Genomic DNA, 22,033 nt, shown 5'->3' on the forward strand with positions numbered 1-22,033 from the left:
CCAGGCAACAGAAGGCACGGCCACCAATGGTTGAGCGATTAAAATCAGGGATGCTCAGGAGGGCAGAATTAGAGGAGCGCAGACATCTCGGGGGGGGTTGTGGGGTAGGAGGAGATTACAGAGATAGGGAGGGGCGAAGCCATGGAGGGATTGGAAAACAACGATGATAGTTTTAAAATCGAGGCATTGCTTAAGCGGGAGCCAATGTAGGTCAGCGAGCACAGGGGGTGATGGGGGAGCGGGACTTGGTACGAGTTAGGACACGGGGCAGCGAGCACAAGGGGTGATGGGTGAGCGGGACTTGGTGCGAGTTAGGACACGGGCAGCGAGCACAGTGGGTGATGGGTGAGCGGGACTTGGTGCGAGTTAGGACATGGGCAGCGAGCACAGTGGGTGATGGGTGAGCGGGACTTGGTGCGAGTTAGGACACGGGGCAGTGAGCACAGTGGGTGATGGGTGAGTGGGACTTGGTGCGAGTTAGGACACGGGGCAGTGAGCACAGTGGGTGATGGGTGAGCGGGACTCGGTGTGAGTTAGGACACGGGGCAGTGAGCACAGTGGGTGATGGGTGAGCGGGACTCGGTGTGAGTTAGGACACGGGGCAGTGAGCACAGGGGGTGATGGGTGAGCGGGACTCGGTGCGAGTTAGGACACGGGGCAGTGAGCACAGGGGGTGATGGGTGAGCGGGACTTGGTGCGAGTTAGGACACGGGGCAGTGAGCACAGTGGGTGATGGGTGAGCGGGACTTGGTGCGAGTTGGGACACATGCCTCTTATGTTCCTTTTTTCTTTGTAGACAGGAAATGTTAGTCGAACAATTTTTCAATGAGAGAAAAAGAGAACATGCCCCTTTAAGGGTCTGCTACTTGGCAGAAGCTCAGGCTGTTGATGAATACATTTGAGCCGACTTCCAGTAATATATTGGCACCGACACACATAATTCTAAAAGCACTCACATGTTTCAGAGTCAAAAAATATCTCTGGTTATGTGGACAGCCTGGAGAAGCTGGGGTTGTTCTCCCGAGGGTAGAGCAGGTTGAGAGGGGATTTGGTCGAGATGTTCAATTTTGACAAGAATAAATACAAAGAATTTATGTATCCAATAGCAACAGGGTCGGTAGCCAGATGGCACAGGTTGGTGGTGATTGACGAAAGAATCAGAGGGAACATGAGGAAAAAATGTTTTTTAACCACAACTATTTATTGTGATCTGGAATGCAGTGCCTAAACATTCAAAAGAGTTGGATAAACACTTGGCAGAATAAACATTTCTAACAGGGCTACAGAGAAAGGACAGGGAGTGGGACTAATTGGAAAGCTCGAACTAAAAGAGTGGACATAGGCACTGATAGAGTCGTAATAAAGGATGAGACTGAGTACTGTGTACAATGAGCAAGTGTGACATTAGCTCCTTTAATAAGACTCCAGAATGCAGGTACCTCATGGGTGGCCTGCTTGTATACCGTGCTCCCAAGGGATGCTGGGCCCTCTGGTGGTAGTGTAATACAGGTTACAAAGGGGTTAAATACATAACATCACTCCCCCGTGAAGACAACAGTATATTTATTTACAGGGTGAGACGATCTGGGGCTTTTCGTTCCCTTGTCGATCGTCTCGGTACAAATGCGGGTGAGGGTGAGTTGGTTCGTTCTTCACTGGGCTGTTGGGCAGCCGGCCTTGCCGGGCTGCTGGGGATGGTGAGTTCGGCTTCGTGGTCAACTATGATGTCAGTTGCCAGTTGTGTGTGTGTGTTGGAGGGTCAAAGTTGGTGGTGTCTTCTTCGGGTTGTTCGTAGCTGTTGGGGAACCGCAATTTGATTTGGTCCAAATGTTTTCTGTACGTTTGTCCATTGGCCAATTTGACCTGAAACACTCTACTCCCCTCTTTGGCTGAGACTGTGCCAGCGAGCCATTTGGGACCATGTCCATAATTGGGCACAAACACAGGATCATTGATCTCAATATCACGTGACAAATTTGCGCGGTCATGGTATACACTTTGTTGATGCAGCTTGCCCTCCACGTGATCATGGACATCAGGGTGGACAAGAGAGAGCCTTGTTTTTAGCGACCTTTTCATGAGCAGCTCAGCTGGGGAACCCCGGTGAGTGAGTGGGGTCTGGTGCAGTAGCTGAGTAGCACACGGGACAACCGGGTCTGCAGGGAGCCTTCCGACACACGTTTCAAGCTTTGCTTGATGGTCTGAACTGCCCGTTCTGCCTGGCCGTTGGATGCGGGCTTGAACGGGGCAGATGTGACGTGTTTGATCCCATTTTGGGTTATGAATTCCTTGAATTCAGCACTGGCGAAACACGGCCCATTGTCGCTGACTAGAACATCGGGCAAGCCATGCATAGCAAACATGGTTCGTAGGTTTTCAATAGTGGACGTGCTTACAGACATTATTGCACATTCAATCCAGTTTGAGTAAGCGTCCACGACAACCAAGAACATTTTGTCTAGAAATGGGCCCGCATAGTCCACGTGGATCCTCGACCACGGTTTGGAGGGCCACGACCACAAACTTAGCGGTGCCTCTCTGGGTGCATTGCTCAGCTGAGAGCAAGTGTTTCACTGGCGCATGCATGACTCCAAATCTGAGTCGATGCCGGGCCACCACAGAAGGGATCTGGCTATGGCTTTCATCATTACAATGCAGTTCACATATGAACGTTTCTCTGCCTTTCTTGGGCAAGACCACGCCATTGCCCCACAACAGACAGTCCGCCTGCAGGGACATTTCATCTTTGCGCCTGTGGAACGGCTTAATCGCCTCCTGCATCTCCGCTGGGACACTGGTCCAGCTCCCATGGAGGACACAGTTTTTTTACCAAGGACAGCAAAGGATCCTGGTTGGTCCAGGTCTTGATCTGGCGGGCCGTTTCGGGGGACTTTTCGTTCTCGAATGCCTCCGTGACCATCAGCAAGTCCGCTGGTGGGCAATGGCAGCCGACTGAGAGCATCTGCGCAGTTCTCTGTGCCCGGTCTGTGGCAGATTACATAGTTGTATGCCGACAGCGTGTGCGCCCATCTTTGGATGCGGGCAGAAGCATTGGTGTTAATCCCTTTGCTCAGAGAACAGCGATATGAGCGGCTTGTGGTCAGTTTCAAGCTCAAACTTGAGGCCAAATAAGTACTGGTGCATTTTCTTTACCCTGTAAACAGCCGCCAGAGCCTCTTTTTCAATCATGCTGTAGGCCCTTTCGGCCTTGGACAAACTCCTGGACGCATAAGCGACCCATTTAAAATCCCCGATCGTTAGCCTGTTGTAACACACACCCGACCCCGTATGATGACGCATTGCAAGCTAGCACTAATCGTTTACATGGGTTGTACAGGCCAGGCAGTTTGTTAGAACACAACAGATTTCTGGCTTTCTTAAAGGCAGCCGCTTGTGAATTCCCCCATACCCAGTCACCTCTCTTGCGCAGTAGCGCATGTAGGGGTTCTAGCAGGGTGCTTAACCCAGGTCGGAAATTACCGAAATAGTTAAGGAGTCCCAGGAACGACCGCAGCTCCGTCAAGTTCTGTGGTTGCGGCGCGTTCTTGATGGCCTCCGTCTCGGTGTCGGTGGGTCTGATGCCGTCTGCCGCGATTTTTCTTCCCAAAAACTCGACCTCCTGCGCCAGGAAAACACACTTCGAGCGTTTCAACCTGAACTCCATGCGATCCAACCGCCTAAGAACCTTGTCCAGATTCTTCAAATGCTCAATGGTGTCCTGACCTGTAACCAGTATGTTATCCTGGAAAACCACGGTGCGAGCAGGCTCTCCATGTTCCGCTGGAAGATTGCTGCGGCCGACCGAATCCCGAACAGGCACAGGTTATAGATGAACAGACCTTTGTGCATGTTAATGCAGGTGAGGCCTTTCGAAGACTCCTCCAGCTCTTGCATCATGTAGGCCGAGGTCAGGTCCAGCTTGGTGAACATCTTTCTTCCAGCCAGGGTCGCAAATAGGTCGTCTGCCTTGGGTACTGGGTACTGGTCCTGTAGCGAAAACGGTTACTTTATAGTCCCCACAAATTCTAACCATGCCATCCTCTTTAAGTATCGGGACAATCGGACTGGCCCACTCGTTGAATTCCACCGGTGCGATGATGCCTTCTCGCTGCAGCCTGTCCAGCTCAATTTCCACTTTCTCACGCATCATGTACAGTAACGCCCGAGCCTTGTGATGGATGGATCGCGTACTGGGAACCAAATGGATCTGCACTTTTGCCCCCGCGGAGTTTCCAATGCCTGGCTCGAACAACGATGGGAACTTGCTCAGAACCTGGGCACATGAGGCGTCGTCGACACACGAAAGCGCACGGATGTTGTCCCAGTTCCAGCGTATTTTTCCCAGCCAGCTTCTGCCAAACAATGTGGGGCCACAGCGGGAGTTCGTGTACTGCTCCGTCATAGGAAACTTTGGCTTCTGCACTGCCAATTACAGGGATTAGTTCCTTGCTGTAAGTCCTTAGTTTGGTGTGAATGGGGCTGAGCTTGGGCCTGTGTGCCTTTTTGCCCCACAGCCTGTCGAAGGTCTTTTTACTCATTATGGACTGACTCGCACCCGTGTCCAGCTCCATAGACACTGGAATTCAGTTCGGTTCAACTTTCAACATTATTGATGGACATTTTGTAATGAATGTGTGTACCCCGTACACTTCTGCCTCCTCGGTACGAGTCTCCAATTCAGCCTGATCCACAGCGGATCGATTTTCCTCTGCAACATGGTGGTTTGCAGGGTTTGCAGCTCGCCTGCACATTCGCTGGCGGTGTCCCATTGTTCTGCAACCGTTGCACGCATAGTGCTTGAAGCGGCATTGATGGGGCCGATGATAACCTCCACAGCGCCAACAGGGTGTTAACTGCCTCGCATTAACGATTGATGGTGGACTCTGGGTCAATTGAAGTCGGGCCACAGCAGCCGGCGTGTACATTCTGCCATGTATATTTCTGCTTGAAACCGACGTTACTTTATGCACAGTACTGGCTAAAACTTCTTTACTCTGTTTGGTGTTATCGCAGGTGGACATAAATGCCTAGGCTATCGTTATGGCTTTACTTAGATTCAGAGTTTCAACAGTTCGTGAAGGATTGTCCCATGGCCAATGCCCAGTACAAAAAAGTCTCTTAAGCATTTGTTCTGGGAATCCCTCAAATTCACAATCTCCTGCGAGGTGCCTGAGTTCGGCGATGTAGCTCGCCACTTCCTGGCCCTCCGATCGTTGACATGTGTAAAACTAATATCGCGCCATCAAAACGCTTTCCTTAGGATTTAGGTGCTCCCGGACCAGCGTACACAATTCTTCATAGGATTTCTCTGTTGGTTTTGCCGGAGTCAGGAGATTCTTCATGAGGCCATAGGTTGTTGCCCCACAGACAGTTAGGAGGATCGCTCTTCGTTTGGCAGCGTTCTCGTCCCCTTCCAGCTCATTGGCCACGAAGTATTGGTCAAGTCTCTCCATGAAGGCTTCCCAATCGTCCCCTTCTGAGAACTTCTCCAGGATGTCGACTGTTCTTAGCATTTTCGCGCGGTTGTTCGTTACCTCGTCGCCAATTGTTACACTCGTAATAAAAGGTGAAACTGAGTAGTGTACAATGAGCAAGTGTGACCTTAGCTCCTTTAATAAGACTCCAGAGTGCAGGTATCTCTTGGGTGACCTGCTTATATACCATGCTCCCAAGGGATGCTGGGATCCCTTGGGACTCCAACAGGTAGGTCCTCTGGTGGTAGTGTAATACAGGTTACAAGGGGTTAAATACATAACAGGCATGATGGGCCGAATGGCCCACCTTCTGTGCTGTATCAATCACCGCCCACGAAGGCCCTTCTCCCGGGGATGCGTTGGAAACGTCAAACGCACCCGGAAAGGCAGCAATTTCACGGCCAATATGTACATTATTTATAATCAAATAACCAAACCGACTACAATCTGGGAAGAGTTGGTTGAGTGCAGCGGAGATTTTACGTGGTGCAGGCGGAGGAGCTGGAAAATACAAAACTGAGGTGCTACAGTGCCACCACTGGCAGGAGGGTGTCACTGCAGCGTGACAAGTTTACATTGGAACTATGGGCATAAGAATTTACAATGGAAAAGTTGACACTAAAAAAAAAAATGGGAAGGAAGGTTTGAGAGAGTTAATTATAATGATCATTTATTTGAATAAATTTGCTGCAGAGCTGTTAAAAGGCTGACTCAGGTCTGATGTTGTGACATTTTGCCACTTTTTGAAGAAGTGAAAGATTTGATTGAAGCACAGACATTTCCAGCAGCCAATTTTAACAACAGTTCTGGTTTTTTTTTAAATCCCGAGGAGGTTGCTAATTTTTACTCAAGATGTCAAGGACAGTCAAGATACGAGGACGGGAAGAGCGCAAGAACCTGGCTACGAGTGCGAATTTATGGGAACGGTAGTGTAGTGGTTATGTTACAGGACTAGTAATCCCGAGACCAGGACTCATAACCCAGGAAGACCAGTTCAAATGCCGCCCCGACATCTGGGGAATTTAAATTCAGTTAATTAAACAAATCTGGAATAAAAAGCTAGCAACATTAATGGTGACATTTCCACTCATAGGGGAAACTAAAACGAGGGAACATCGTCTCAGAATAAGGGGCCGCCCTTTTAAGACTGTGACAAGGAGGAATGTCTTCTGTAAATCTGTGGAATTCTCTGCCCCAGAGAGCTGTGGAGGCTGGGTCAGTGAATATATTTAAGGTGGAGATACAGATTTTTGAGCGATAAGGGGATAAGGGGTTATGGGGAGCGGGCGGGGAAGTGGAGCTGAGTCCAAGATCAGATCAGCCATGATCTTATTGAATGGCAGAGCAGGCTCGAGGGGCCGTATGGCCGACTCCTGCTCCTTTTTCTTATGATTGTTGTAAAAAAAAAACATCTAGTTCACTAATGTTCTTTCGTGAAGGAAATCTGCCGCCCTTACCCGGTCTGGCCTATCTGTGACTCCACACCCCCACAGCAGCGTGCTTAACTCTTAACTGCTCCCTGAAATGGTCAAGTAAGACACTCGGGTGTGTATCGAACCACTCGGGAAAAAACCTTCACCACACGGACTGCAGCGGTTCAAGGCGGCGGCTCACCACCACTTTCTCAAGGGCAATTAGGGATGGGCAATAAATGCCTGTATCCCAGGAACAAATAAAAAAAGACTGCAGTCTGTACAACAGCAATCTGCCGCTCTGCCCCTCACAGTATCCAAACACGAGAAGCCCCATCAGAAAGCAGTTATTAACAAAAAACAGCACTATTAAAATGTGTTTTTATTTTAATGAATGAATAATAAATATCTGTTTTATAAGCTCACATTCTCTGGACATGATACAGCACAGCCGTAATACACATACACATATATATATATATATATATATATATTTAAAAAAAACACACAGCATGTCCCCAATGAGATCATGTTACCCTGCCCTTGATAATGGTTCTCCATTCATCTGGACTTCAGACACGTACCAGCACCTGGCTTTGGACCCAATATATGGCAGAGGTACCAGTTAGTCAGTAATGCCAGTCAGACAGTCACCATCTCAATTTAGCATTGGTATCCCTGTAAATAGCAAGGGGACCCTCGGGGATGGGGGACGGGGGGGGGGGAACGTCGACAGTCCAAAGGGGCTGTACAGAAAAACGAGTTCAGCAATCATCCGTCGCAATGCCAGAATTTGCAAGCTGAAACCAAGGCATTCGACATTGCTAAAAAAACCTGAATGGTTTGTCTGTCCACCGGCCCCACCCAGCTCTCCCGACAGGGCAGTGTACTCCATATGAAATAGGGAGTATAAATACAAGTTTTTTTTTTAAAAAAAGGGCAGATACTGTATCTTCCTTGCTCCACGGAAGAATTTTTATTCTCACATCTTAGAAATTTACAGCGCGGAAGGAGGCCATTTCAGCCCATCGTGTCCGCGCCGGCCGACAAAGAGCTACCCAGCCTAATCCCACTTTCCAGCTCTCGGTCCGTAGCCCTGTAGGTTACGGCACTTCAGGTGCACATCCAGGTACTTTTTAAATGTGGTGAGGGTTTCTGCCTCTCCCACCCTTTCAGGCAGTGAGTTCCAGACCCCCACCACCCTCTGGGTAAAAACATTTCCCCTCAAATCCCCTCTAAACCTCCCCCCCAATTACTTTAAATCTATGCCCCTTGGTTGGTGACCACTCTGCTACGAGAAATAGATCCTTCCCATCCACTCTATCAAGGCCCCTCATAATTTTATACACCACAATAAGGTCTCCCCACAGTTTCCTCTGTTCCAAGGAAAACCACCACAGCCTATCCAATCTTTCCTCATAGCTAAAACTCTCCAGTCCCGGCAACAACCTCGTAAATCTCCTCTGCACCCTCCCGTGTGCGATCACATCTTCTCAAGAGATGGTCCAGCACATTCCTTCCCGAGCTTTGCCCGCCCTCCCTCTTCAATGCCAACCCCTTGGCTCCTTCCACATTCCTAACTCAACCATTTCCTCTCTCTGGGGCATCCCTTACTGCAATTGTACAGGGCCTTGGTGAGACCACACCTTGAATATTGTGTGCAGTTTTGGTCTCCTAATCTGAGGATGGACATTCTTGCGATTGAGGGAGTGCAGCAAAGGTTCACCAGACTGATTCCCGGGATGGCAGGACTGACATATGAAGAAAGACTGGATTGACTAGGCTTATATTCACTGGAATTTAGAAGAATGAGAGGGGGTCTCATAGAAACATATAAAATTCTGGCGGGATTGGACAGGTTAGATGCAGGAAGAATGTTCCCGATGTTGGGGAAGTCCAGAACCAGGGGTCACAGTCTAAGGATAAGGGGTAAGTCATTTAGGACCGAGATGAGGAGAAACTTCTTCACTCAGAGAATTGTGAACCTGTGGAATTCTCAACCACAGAAAGTTGTTGAGGCCAGTTTGTTAGATATATTCAAAAGGGAGTTAGATGTGGCCCTTACGGCTAAAGGAATCAAGGGGTATGGAGAGAAAGCAGGAATAGGGTACTGAGGTGAATGATCAGCCATGATCTTATTGAATGGTGTTGCAGGCTCGAAGGGCCGAATGGCCTACTCCTGCACCTATTTTCTATCCCTCCGCATCGCAATCTAGAAACTGCCCCTCCCACCACTTTCTCCCTCCCTCTCTCTGCAACATCTCCAACACAGCCATTGGCCTCCTTCCTGCCGAGGCATTCCTAATCCAGTCAGGCACTCACTCACTCCTCCTCCTCCTCCTCCTCTTCCTCCCTCCTCCTCCTCCCTCCCCCAGGCTGCCCCAACCCAGCTCCCTCCTCCCGACTCAGCGGTGCGGAGACCAATACGCCAGCGATGGTGCCTCCTTCTAATGGTCCCATAGACCTTGTGGCACACGTTTTCTCCCTGGTTCAAATCCTACTGCAGGGACTCAAGCACAAAAGAAAAATCTAGGCCGACACTCCCAGTGCAGTGCTGAGGGAGCGCCGCACTGTCGGAGGTGCCATCTTTTGGATGAGACGTTAAACCGAGGCCCCGTCTGCTCTCTCAGGCGGATGTAAAAGATCCCATGGCACTAATTCAAAGAAGAGCAGGGGAGTTATCCCCGGTGTCCTGGGGCCAATATTTATCCCTCAATCAACATCACTTAAAAAAAAACAGATTATCTGGGTCATTATCACGTTGCTGTGTGTGGGAGCTTGCTGTGCGCAAATTGGTGGCCGCGTTTCCCACATTACAACAGTGACTACACTCCAAAAGTACTTCATTGGCTGTGAAGACATCCGGCGGTCGTGAAAGGCGCTATATAAATGCAAGTCTTCTTTTTCTTTTTGATCCGAGTGGAAGGCAAAATCGGAAGCCATAACTAATGATCAGCAAGGCAGGCGACGCAATTCAAGAAGAAGAACTAAGTGATAAACACACACATCAGAAAGAAACAAGTCAATAGTTAAAATATCTTCAGTGCATTTCTTTGGATCAGCATTGAGCCAGCGTCCAGCAGCGAAGGTAGCCTTGGTGGTAATGATGCACAGAACGGCAAGAAGCGAATGCTTCAAACTAAGCCGTTAGCCCCCCCCCCCCCCCCGCTTCACGCTAACACGATGCATCCCATGAGGCCGCGTGGCTTGTTTCCGTGCTGTTTAAAAGCTCCATGCCATGCAGCTGGCCAAGGGAGGGGGGGGGGGATAAAATCGCTGCCCCCTTGCCCTCAACTCCGCTATCAGAATTCCTGCCCTCATCAGTGGCTAGGGGAGACGGAGCATCGTGTAATATAGCGCTCCACGATGCAACTGCGGCTGTAAATACAATAAAAGTCACGTGGGTGCAATCGGAACCATCTTGGTAAAGCGTGTGCGTTCGTGACATCACAACGAAGACAGCACGGGTCGCGCTCCCGCACGCTTGCAATGCGGCGCACGTTTTCTACGGTGGAGGTGCGAATTGCCTCTGGGGATGAAGATTTAAACCGTCTTACTCACTCCCGTGGGGGTGGGGGGGGGGGGGGGGGAACCAATAGGAGGATGAAATGACGGGACGGACAGTTCATCTTGGCAAAAGGCCCGCCACCCCTCCGTCCGCTTCCCCAGTGGTCTGGTCCGCGGATGAGGAACCTCGGCGGCGTGTCCATTTTGCAACTTTAAAGAGCGGGAGCTGGGGAGAAACAAAAGCAGCAGCCGCGGTACACCAGCAGCACAAGACATAGAAGATAGACCAGGCGACGCGAGTTGGAGAGTTTGAACATGGCGTGAAGCAGGACTCAAACAGAAGCCCTTGCGAAGTCATCTTGCTTTGCACCTTCTCTGTAACAAAAAGAAATAATAAACCCACGTTTAGTTACACTAATAGCAAGGAGGATGTTCAGATAGTCAACAAAGCCCTTCTGCAGCCGGGACCATCGGATGGCACTTACTGAAATACACAGGCTCTATGGGCAGTATCGACTAAAACTCGTGTCAGCCAATGGCTCAGTGGGCAGCGCTCTCTCTCGCCTCGGAGTCAGAAGGTTGTGGGTTCGAGTCCCACTCCAGGGACTTGAGCACAAATCTAGGCTGACACTGCCAGTGCAGTGCTGAGGGAGTGCCACACTGTCGGAGGTGCCGTCTTTCGGATGAGACGTTAAACCGAGACCCCGTCTGCTCTCTCAGGTGGATGTAAAAGATCCCATGGCACCATTTCAAAGAAGAGCAGGGGAGTTATCCCCAGGGTCCTGGGGCCAATATTTATCCCTCAATCAACATAACAAAATGATCTGATCATTATCACATTGCTGTGTGTGGGAGCTTGCTGTGCGCAAATTGGCTGCTGTGTTTCCCACATTACAACAGTGACTACACTCCAAAAGTACTTCATTGGCTGTAAAGCGCTTTGAGACGTCTGGTGGTCATGAAAGGCGCTATATAAATGCAAGTCTTTCTAGAATCCACAGCCACCAGATTGTTGAGTTCAACAACATAAGTACGTACGTAACCATGGCTCCCATTTTTTCCCGCTGCTAGTAATCGGACAAGGCTTCTCCGGCAGCACTTCCCAAACCCGCGACCTCTTCCACCGAGAAGGACAAGGTCAGCAGGCGCATGGGAACACCACCACCTCCAAGTCACGCACCACCCTGACTTGGAAATATAATCGGCAGTTCCTTCATCGTGGTTGGTCAGATAGGGCGAGAAGAAGCTTGTGTGGAGCCTAATGGTATGTTGGCCTTCATAGCGAGAGGATGTGAGTATAGGAGCAGGGAGGTCTCACTACAGTTGTACAGGGTCTTGGTGAGGCCACACCTTGAGTATTGTGTACAGTTTTGATCTCCTAATCGGAGGAAGGACATTCTTGCTATTGAGCGAAGGTTCACCAGACTGATTCCCGAGATGGCAGGACTGACATATGAAGAAAGACTGGATCAACTGGGCCTGTATTCATTGGAATTTAGAGGAATGAGAGGGAATCTCATAGAAACATATAAAATTCTGACAGGATTGGACAGGTTAGATGCAGGAAGAATGTTCCCAATGTTGGGCAAGTCCAGAACCAGGGGTCACAGTCTAAGGATAAGGGGTAAGCCATTTAGGACTGAGATGAGGAGAAACTTCTTCACTCAGAGAATTGTGAACCTGTGGAATTCTCTACCACAGAAAGTTGTTGAGGCCAATTTGTTGGATATATTCAAAAGGGGAGTTAGATGTGGCCCTTACAGCTAAAGGGATCAAGGGGTATGGAGAGAAAAGCAGGAATGGGGTACTGAAGTTGCATGATCAGCCATGATCATATTGACTGGTGGTGCAGGCTTGAAGGGCCGAATGGCCCTCTCCTGCACCTATTTTCTATGTTTCTAAACAGCGGCATGGACCAGTTGAGCCAAGCGGCTGGTTTCTGTGCTGTAAAGTCTATGCAACTGTACACAGAAAGTTCCTTCTGGGCAATCGTCCAAGTTTTCATTCATGACCGCCCTCCACACCAGCTCCCCTCCCCTCCGCGGGTTGCGTAAGCAACTTGACTCACAGAAGTGTGAGTCACGCAGGAGGCTGAACCCTCTCGACAGAACCACACACACACACACACACACACACACACACCCAGAACTGTTGGCAAAGGCCCCTCGGCCCCGACAGATCATAGGGTTTGAGTTACGCGGAGCAAATTCATCTCGGGGTGTGGGAGGGGAGAAACAAAAAGGTGCAGGGGAGGGGAGGGCTCATCTGGGACACCCGCCCCCCACCGATTGTTAATTTAAGCCGAGCCGCTACGCCCGAACTTAAAAATGATTGAGATTGGGGGTGGGGCACAGAGAGAGAGAGAGAGAGAGAGAGAGAGAAAGAGGTCATGACCCCAACTCCCGCCTAGTGAGAGTCAGTGCCTTGAGTAGGACGAAGGAAAAGTTGAAAATACACGTGCACATACACATAGATCAAGATCATCTCAAAAGGCATGCATTTGTTAAAGGGAGTACAGTACACATAGGAAGTTTTTAAATAGACCTGAACGCGCCATTATTGTTGCAAGCAGAGGACAGCCCTCTCATCACAACCGTGTGTGTCGGCATAGCTCTAAACCTTGCCGTATTAAACCAGTAAACCAACTTAGAGCCAGGCCCATATTGGTATGACAGGGTCACTGCAGGGACTCAGTCCGATGGGTACGGTTTGCCGACTGTGGTTGCCAAGGGAGACGGGAGGCTAGTTACCAAGGGTCACTGGCTGTAAATTAGTAAAGTAAACAAGTCTGACTGGCGAATCCCTTGATCTATAACCGCCTCACACATGACCGGCCGCTGGTTTCCCCGTCAGGGTGCAAACTCACCTCCTCATTCCTTTCCAAAGTTTTCCTTCCTGTCCCTCTCTGCTCATTGCTCCTGAACCTTGACAGTGGTCAATGCCAATGGCTCCATCTCGGTCACATATGGAGGGGTCTACGTGACGAAACAGAGAACGGAAAGAGCACGCTTTAATATAACCGAAGCAACAGCGACGCAAGCTCCCAATACGTGAAGGCAGGAGCGATTGGTGCCAGGGGATATCCGTGCTGGGGAGCAGGAACAGGAGGAGGCCATTCAGCCCCTCCCGCTAGTCAATGAGATCACAGCTGATCTGCATCTTAACTCCATCTACCCGCTTTGGTGGCGGGGGATACTACTACGTCAACAACAACATGTATTTATATAGCGCCTTTAATGCAATGAAACGTCCCAAGGCGCTTCACAGGAGTGTTATAGACAAAAAAAATTGACACCGAGTTACATAAGGAGAAGTTAGGGCAGGTGACCAAAAGCTTGGTCAAAGAGGTAGGTTTTAAGGAGCGTCTTAAAGAGAGAGAGAGAGGCGGAGAAGGTTTAGGCAGGGAGTTCCAGAGCTTGGGGCCCAGGCAACAGAAGGCACGGCCACCAACGGTGGAGCGATTATAATCAGAGATGCTCAGGAGGCCAGAATTAGAGGAGCGCAGATATCTCGGGGGGTTGTGGGGCTGGAGGAGAATTTTGAACTTGAGGCGTTGCTTAATCAGGGGCCAATGTCGGTCAGCGAGCAGAGGGGGCGATGAGTGAGAGCGGGACTTGGTGCGAGTTAGGATACGGGCAGCCGTGTTTTGGATGACCTGAATACCCTTGCCTCACAAAAACTTCAGTATCAAAACTTTCAAGTGAAACCCCAGCCTCAGTGGTGGTGGTGGTGGTGGTGGGGGGGGGGGAGAGGAAGGTGGGGGGAGAGAGTTCCAGATTCCCACCGCACTGTGTGTGAAGAGGGGTTTCCTGACATCACCCCTGAATGGCCTGGCTCTAATTTTAAGGGGACGCCCCCTTGTTCTGAACTCACCCCACCAGAGGAGATAGATTCTCTCCATCTACCCGATCAAACCCTTGATGGAGTAATTAAAGCTCATAAATATTCTAACAAACAGTGGGGAGGAGATGATAGAAATGATGCATCATCATCTACTCTGTCCCAACAAGTTCAAGCTTCGAAGGGCGTTCCCGATTACACCACAACAGGATTTCCAGTACTCACACCTGGCATTCTATGATCTTGCTTGAGGATCATCAATTCAGTGTAGAAATATTTCTTCTCATCCTCTGCTGAAACCGTAATAATTGCTTTGTTACCTCTAGACTTGACTAGCAGTATTAGGAGATAGAAATTTGACACCGAGCCGCATAAGTAGAAATTAGCACAGGTGCTTGGTCAAAGAGGTCGGTTTCAAGGAGCGTCTTGAAGGAGGAAAGAGAGGTAGAGAGGCGGAGAGGTTTAGGGAGGGAGTTCCAGAGCTTGGGGCCCAGGCAACAGAAGGCACGGCCACCGATGGTGGATCGATTATAATCAGGGATGCTCAGGAGGGCAGAATTAGAGCAGCGCAGACATCTCGGGGGGGTTGTGGGGCTGGAGGAGATTACAGAGATAGGGAGGGGCGAGGGCCATGGAGGGATTTGAAAACAAGGATGAGAATTTTGAAAGTGAGGTGTTGTTTAACTGGGAGCCAATGTAGGTCAGCGGGACTTGGTGCGAGTTAGGACACGGGGCAGCGAGCACAGGTGGCGATGGGTGAGCGGGACTCGGTGCGAGTTAGGACACGGGGCAGCGAGCACAGGGGGTGATGGGTGAGCGGGACTTGGTGCGAGTTAGGACACGGGGCAGCGAGCACAGGGGGCGATGGGTGAGCGGGACTCGGTGCGAGTTAGGACACGGGGCAGCGAGCACAGGGGGTGATGGGTGAGCGGGACTCGGTGCGAGTTAGGACACGGGGCAGCGAGCACAGGGGGTGATGGGTGAGCGGGACTCGGTGCGAGTTAGGACACGGGGCAGCGAGACTCGGTGCGAGTTAGGACACAGGGCAGCAAGCACAGGGGGTGATGGGTGAGCGGGACTTGGTGCGAGTTAGGACACAGGGCAGCGAGCACTGGGGGTGATGGGTGAGCGGGACTCGGTGCAAGTAAGGACACAGGGCAGCGAGCACAGGGGGCGATGGGTGAGCGGGACTCGGTGCGAGTTAGGACACGGGGCAGCCGAGTTTTGGATCACCTCTAGTTTGTGAGAGGCCGGCCAGAAGTGCGTTGGAACGGTCAAGTCTAGAGGTATCAAAGGCGTGGACGTAAAAGTATCACATCAAACCATCCTCAGGAGATGTCGCTGTCCAGGGACCAACAGCAGGAACCCTGGCCAAAGGACACTGAGGCACACTGAAGCAGCCCAATCGGGCTCAGCATAGCCTGGGACCAAACAGTGTGGCCTTTTTTTAACCAGAGGAGCCACAGGGTACTAGAGGTTTGCTTCAGAATGTTATTAGGCACTGTAAAAATCTAATTTGATAAACAACACAATGGACATTTAGAGTCCACCACGAGGAGCAGAGGTGGTCCTCTGAATTCCCTGACCCAGCAAGGAGCCCTCAAGAGCAAGTGGACTTAAGAACTTGCATTTATGCAGCGCCTGTCATGACCTCAGGATGTCCCAAAGTCCTTTACTGCCATTGAAGTATAGAATAGAACCACAGAACGGTTACAGCACAGGAGGAGGCCATTCGGCCCGTCGAGCCCGTGCCGGCTTTCTGCAAGAGCACCTCAGCCAGTCCCACTCCCCTGCCCTTTCCCCATAGCCCTGCAATATTCTTTCAGCTACTTATCCAGCTCCCTTTTGAAAGCCACGATTGAGTCTGCCTCCACCACCCTCTCAGGCAGCGCATTCCAGATCCTAACCACTCGCTGCGTAAAAAGGTTTTTCCTTGTGTTGCCTTTGGTTCTTCTGCCAATCGCCTTAAATCTGTGTCCTCTGGTTCTCGACCCTTCCACCAATGGGAACAGTTTCTCTCCATCTACTCTGTCCAGACCCCTCATCATTTTGAACACCTCGATCAAATCTCCTCTCAACCTTCTCTGCTCCAAGGAGAACAACCTCAGCTCCTCCAGTCTAACTGAAGTCCCTCATCCCTGGAACCATTCTTGTAAATCTTTTCTGCACCCTCTCTAAAGGCCTTCACATCTGTTATGTCTGTAATGTACCTATGAATGACTCCACGAGGCAATGTGTTGCACTCAAACTGTGGTGACCTTGGTCCTTTATTCGTAACTCCAGAATAAGGCACAGGCATGGTGGCTCCCCTTTTATACAGCCCCTGCCACCAGGGCAGGAAACCCCAGTCTCCACCAGTTGCACCCTCTAGTGGTGCCAGCATAGTATATACACAGTGTAAACCTTATTGATAGTACATCAAGTAACAAGTCTCCAACTTATGCAACCACAGAGAGTATATCTATAGTCTGCATGTATAACATCCTTCCTAAAGTATGGTGCGCAGAATTGGACAAAAGAGTCTAGTTGAGGCCAAACCTGTGTTTTATACAGATTCATCATAATTTCCACACTTTTGTACTCTATACCTCTATTCATGAAGCCCATAAGCTTTTTTTAAAAATTGCTTTCTCAACCTGCCCTGTTGTAGTTTTGAAGTGTGGTCACTGTTGTAATGTAGGAAACACGGCAGCCAATTTATACACAGCAAGCTCCCACAAACAGCAACGTAATAATGACCAGATCATCTGGTTATTTTTAGTGATGTTGGTTGAAAGATAAATGTTGGGCAGGACACACTGAAAATAGGCACAGGAGCAGGCCATTCGGCCCCTCGAGCCTGCACCGCCATTCAATATGATCAGGCAGCTTCAGTACCCCACTCCCGCCTTCTCTCACACTGGGGAGAACTCCCCTGCTCTTCTTCGAAATAGTGCAATGGGCACTTTTATGGCCACCCAAGAGGGTAGACGGGGGGGCGGGGAGGGGGGGTCGGTTTAACGTCTGATCTGAAAGACGGCACCTCCGACAGTACTGAGGGAGTATAGTATAGTTTTCGGCGGTCCCTCGTATCGAGGCTGACTTGCTTCCACACCAAAAAGGGAGGAGTTCACGGGTGTTTCAATGAAGGATCTGACATTCTAAGTCCTGAACTACATTTTGAAGGGTGGAAGATGCCTGTGCGTGGATTGTTTTAACGTGGGGTGGCCGTTGCACACCAGCCACCTGGGAGTATTGGCCTAGATTTCATGCTTACGTGTCTGGGTTGGGACTGGAACCCACAACTTTCTGGCACGGAACACGAAAGTGCTAGCCACCAAGCCATGGCCCACTTTGGCTTGCAGTGTGAGGTTTTTGGAGATCAGAGACAGAGCACTTTCACACAATGGAGTGTGGTATTGGCTCTCAATCAATGACCTATTCCTTGGGGCCAAGTTTTTCAATGCAGAGTTTGGAAGCCGTTTGATGCCAAACAAATTAGACCATTTCCTCTTTGTGCTCCAAAACTCATCAAAACAAAAAAAACCACCAGAACTATTCTTCTCAAGCAATCATTCCTTCGATTAAAAAAGGAACAAAACCCAATGTGTTGCTATAAATGAGGAGCCGGTGGTCGAGGGTGAAGTATTGAGACTTTTTGACATGGACTTTTAGGAAAGAAAATAATGGACTTGGTAATAGGAGGAGGCCATTCGGCCCCTCGAGCCTGTTCCGCCATTCAATGAGATCATGGCTGATCTGTGATCTAACTCCATACTGGAGGCAATGCGGCAGCCAACTGATGCAGAGAGGATGTTTCCCCTCGTGGGGGAAATCTAGAACTCCATATGCCCGCCTTTGGCCCCATATCCCTTTATACCCAAGCTGTGGCTCAGTGGGTAGCACTCTTGCCTCTGAGTCAGAATGTTGTGGAGTTCAAGTCCCACTCGAGGAACTGACTCCAGTGCAGCGCTGAGGGAGGGCCGCACTGTCAGAGGTGCTGTCCTTTGGATGAGACATTAAACCGAGGCCCCGACTGCTCTCTCAGGTGGACAATAAAAGATCCCATGGCACTATTTCCCATGGAACTATTTCAAAGAGCAGAGGAGTTCTCTCCAGTGTCCTGGGGCCAATATATATCCCTCAATCAACATAACAAAAATGATTATCTGGGTCATTATCACATTGCTGTGTGTGGGAGCTTGCTGTGTGCAAATTGGCTGCTGCGTTTTCCACATTACAACAGCGACTACACTCCAAAAAGTACTTCATTGGCTGTAAAGCGCTTTGGGGCGTCCGGTGGTCATGAAAGGTGCTTTATAAATCCAAGTCTTTCTTTTACCTTTGGTCAGCAAAAATCTCAGATTTAAAGTTACCAATTGATCTAGCATCAATCGCTGTTTGTGGAAGAGAGATACAAACTTCTATCGCCCTGTGTCTGTTGAAGTGTTTCCTAACTTCACTCTTGAAAGGCCTGGCTCTAATTCTTTAGGCTATATTCCCCTTAGCCCTGGACTCCCTGACCTGGTTAAAAACCGGTACTAGTCACAAAGGAAAGGAAGCAGTCAGCCTGGCCAAGGTCAGAGTGTGAACACTGGAATTTATAAATGGGGAAAGTTGGCATGAAAGCGAGTCAGAAATAGAATAGGGAGCCAGGTTTTACAGACAATGCTGAGCATTATATTATCGTTCGCCGGCTCGCTTACTGCTTCATGAAATTTGCTTGGGCAATGAAGGTTTAACTCCAGGCTTGAGGTTTTATTGAAGAAGCAAAAGAGCTCTGACATCTTACTCCAATAAAGGCGCAACATAAATGCAGGTTGGCATTGTTGCGAGGTGCAATAGGGAGCGACAGTGCGGAGCTGCAATAATTTTGCTTCGAAAAAAAAAAGTTAGAGCACTTGTGAAAGACTTCTTGAACATCTCTCAGAAATGTCTACTTACCGGCTGCTGTTTCCTTTTCAGCAAACACACGAGGAACATCATGTTGGCGAGGACGCTGGCGACGAGAATGATCGCGACTGTTTGGCTTTCCAGGGAACGGGACGCCTGGGAGTTGTCAGTGCTGCACGCCTGTGTCGCTGCCAAAACACCATCGCTTTTGTTGCCTAAAGACGTTGAGCTGGCATTGGTTCGGTTGGCTCCGGTTTCATTGATTAAGGATGGACTGGGCTTCATTTCGGTTGCTAGGGTGTGACTGCGATTGGCTGCATTGGTTCCAGTTGCTAGGGTGCCATTGTTTAAGGATGGACTGCGATTGGTCGCACTGGTGCCATTGTTTAAGGATGGACTGCGATTGGTTGCATTGGTTCTGGTTGCTAGGGTACCATTGTTTAAAGATGGACTGCGATTGGTTGCACTGGTGCCATTGTTTAAGGATGGACTGCGATTGGTTGTATTGGTTCTGGTTGCTAGGGTACCATTGTTTAAGGATGGACTGCGATTGGTTGTATTGGTTCTGGTTGCTAGGGTGCCATTGTTTAAAGATGGACTGCGATTGGTTGCACTGGTTTCGGTTGTTACAGTGGCATTGGATCCACGGACGAAAATTCCTGCTTCTTTTGCTGAAGCCAATGCAGCAGGTGTTACTGTCGACACAGGTGTCTCAATGTGCCCTAAAACATTGGAGAGGGTTTAAAAAAAAACATTATTTGGCTACTGCACTCTTTTGACTCAGAGGCGACAGTGCTACCAATGGAGCCATATTTGGGTGTGGGGGAGGGGGCGAGGTGCAGGGTACCTTCCTCAGATATTGGGATTCATTGTAACAGAGCTGAAAAGTCGTGCAAGATCGGGCCACTGCTCGCTATCCCTAGGTCTGGTTTCGTTGAGTGCAGCCAGTGCCGGCAATTAGGGATGGGCATTGCCAGCGATGCCCACAGCCCGTGAATGGTTACATTTAAAAAATATATATACCAACGGAGAGGGGGCCTCAAAATAGGCATTGTGCCATTTAGTTGCATATGCAAAAAGCCCATTTGTGTAAAGGACAACCATCTTTTATCCTTAACCAAAATGGCGGGTGGTGCACTTCCAGCCGCAAACGTGCGCGCCTGTCATTCCCGCCATATTGGCACCTTCATAGCGCCCAAAAAACCAGCACAGCGCAGACCAGTTTCAGATCCGGAATCGATCCTGGTTAAATGCTACACACACACACACAAGGTGGCAAGGTCACTTGACTGAGTCATCGGGAGGACACAAGGCAGGCAGCTCCTATAGGGCGGAATTCAGTGAGCCTTGCAATAACCTCGCTCTGGCCCAGTGATTTACCCAGCCGATCGCATAGCAGATAACTCCTGCACTGCTGCCAATTGATCGTTAGCCAAGAGGCAAAGGCACTCCCTTGGAGTTTCCATCCCTTTCCGTAACACAAACGCACCAGACAGGTCAGCTACGGCCCAAACTTGTGTCTCGGCGGGAGTAGTGTGCTGGGACAACTTTAAACGGCAAGCCCTAGGTGACAAGCCCCAGCTACAGCTGTCATTCATGGCCTCATACAGCACAGAAGGAGGCTATTTGGCCTATCATGCCCATGCCCGCTCTTCCTGATGGAATCAGATTCAATAGTAACTCTCTTTTTAAAAAAAGAGGGAATTGGATATAGGAAATATTTGCAGGGCTTATGGGAATAGAGCAGGGGGAGTGAGAATAAATGGATCGCTCTTTTAAAGAGCCGGCACAAGCACGATGGGCCGAATGGCCTGCTGTGCTGCATCATTCTATGACTAAGAGGGTAAAGATTGCTCCAGTTATCAGAACCTCCAGCCAGTTTCTCTCTCAAGCGGTGAATGCCAAAGTTAAGCGTCCGCCCTCCCTCATATTACTGTTGCCCTCAAGCGCAAAGTACAACCCCAGGTCCGGATTCAGGGCCTGGGCCTGGGGCAGGGCCTGATGGGCCGGGGGGCAGGGCCAGATTCAGGGCCTGATGGGTCAGGGGCAGGGCCAGATTCAGGGCCTGATGGGCCAGGGGCAGGGTCTGATGGGCCGGGGGGCAGGGCCAGATTCAGGGCCTGATGGGCCAGGGGCAGGGCCTGATGGGCCGGGGGGCAGGGCAAGATTCAGGGCCTGATGGGCCGGGGACAGGGCCAGATTCAGGGCCTGATGGGCCGGGGGCAGGGCCTGATTCAAGGCCTGATGGGCTGGAGGGCAGGGCCAGATTCAGGGCCTGATGGGCCGGGGGGCAGGGCCAGATTCAGGGCCTGATGGGCCGGGGGCAGGGCCTGATTCAAGGCCTGATGGGCCGGGGGGCAGGGCCAGATTCAGGGCCTGATGGGCCGGGGGGCAGGGCCAGATTCAGGGCCTGATGGGCTGGGGGGCAGGGCCAGATTCAGGGCCTGATGGGCCGGGGGGCAGGGCCAGATTCAGGGCCTGATGGGCCGGGGGCAAACTGATCCCAAGGGGCCGACAATTCTGTTTGTTCATGTTCATTACATTACGGATATGATTCTGATTCTGAGTACGGAAACATAGGCCAGTATATTCAACAATGAAAGCAGATATTCTGTAACAAGTAGGTATATGTTCTGGTAACATTGCAATACTAGATTCCTAAACATAAATGCAAAATTCTCTCAACAGCAACATATCTAATAAAACAAGCTAGAACATATTCTGTTCTGTATGTACTCATATTAGTGTATATAGGCATTTTTTTTTCCTCTCATTGTCTATTCTATTCAGCCTATTTAGGAGCCCTTATATATCTTTGCCCCTACATTTATTTGGTGGGCCTGCAGCTACAGCCCCACGGTTTATCCGCCCTCGTACAACCCCACCCCACCCCCTTACTACCCACCACCGCAATGAAACAGGACTGCC

At 50.1% G+C, this 22,033-nt stretch overlaps 1 protein-coding gene across 3 annotated transcripts in view; it reads right to left on the reverse strand.

The window, feature by feature from the left end:
- Nucleotides 1-9,235: 9,235 nt before the first annotated feature.
- Nucleotides 9,236-22,033, reverse strand: part of LOC139230528 (serine-rich adhesin for platelets-like) — a 31,006-nt gene continuing 18,208 nt past the window's right edge. The window contains exons 7-9 of one of the 3 annotated variants that reach the window (XM_070862361.1): nucleotides 19,157-19,827; nucleotides 13,260-13,368; nucleotides 9,236-10,768 (exon numbers count right to left, since the gene is read on the reverse strand). In XM_070862361.1, the coding sequence (XP_070718462.1) occupies nucleotides 13,303-13,368; nucleotides 19,157-19,827 (737 nt within the window). In that variant the 3' untranslated portion in view covers nucleotides 9,236-10,768; nucleotides 13,260-13,302. The remainder of the gene's footprint in view (nucleotides 10,769-13,259; nucleotides 13,369-19,156; nucleotides 19,828-22,033) is intronic. The other 2 variants (XM_070862360.1, XM_070862362.1) reach the window with 2 other exon arrangements.

The sequence above is a fragment of the Pristiophorus japonicus genome, chromosome 19 (assembly GCF_044704955.1).
Source record: "Pristiophorus japonicus isolate sPriJap1 chromosome 19, sPriJap1.hap1, whole genome shotgun sequence".
In the NCBI taxonomy this organism is placed as follows: Eukaryota; Metazoa; Chordata; class Chondrichthyes; family Pristiophoridae; genus Pristiophorus; species Pristiophorus japonicus.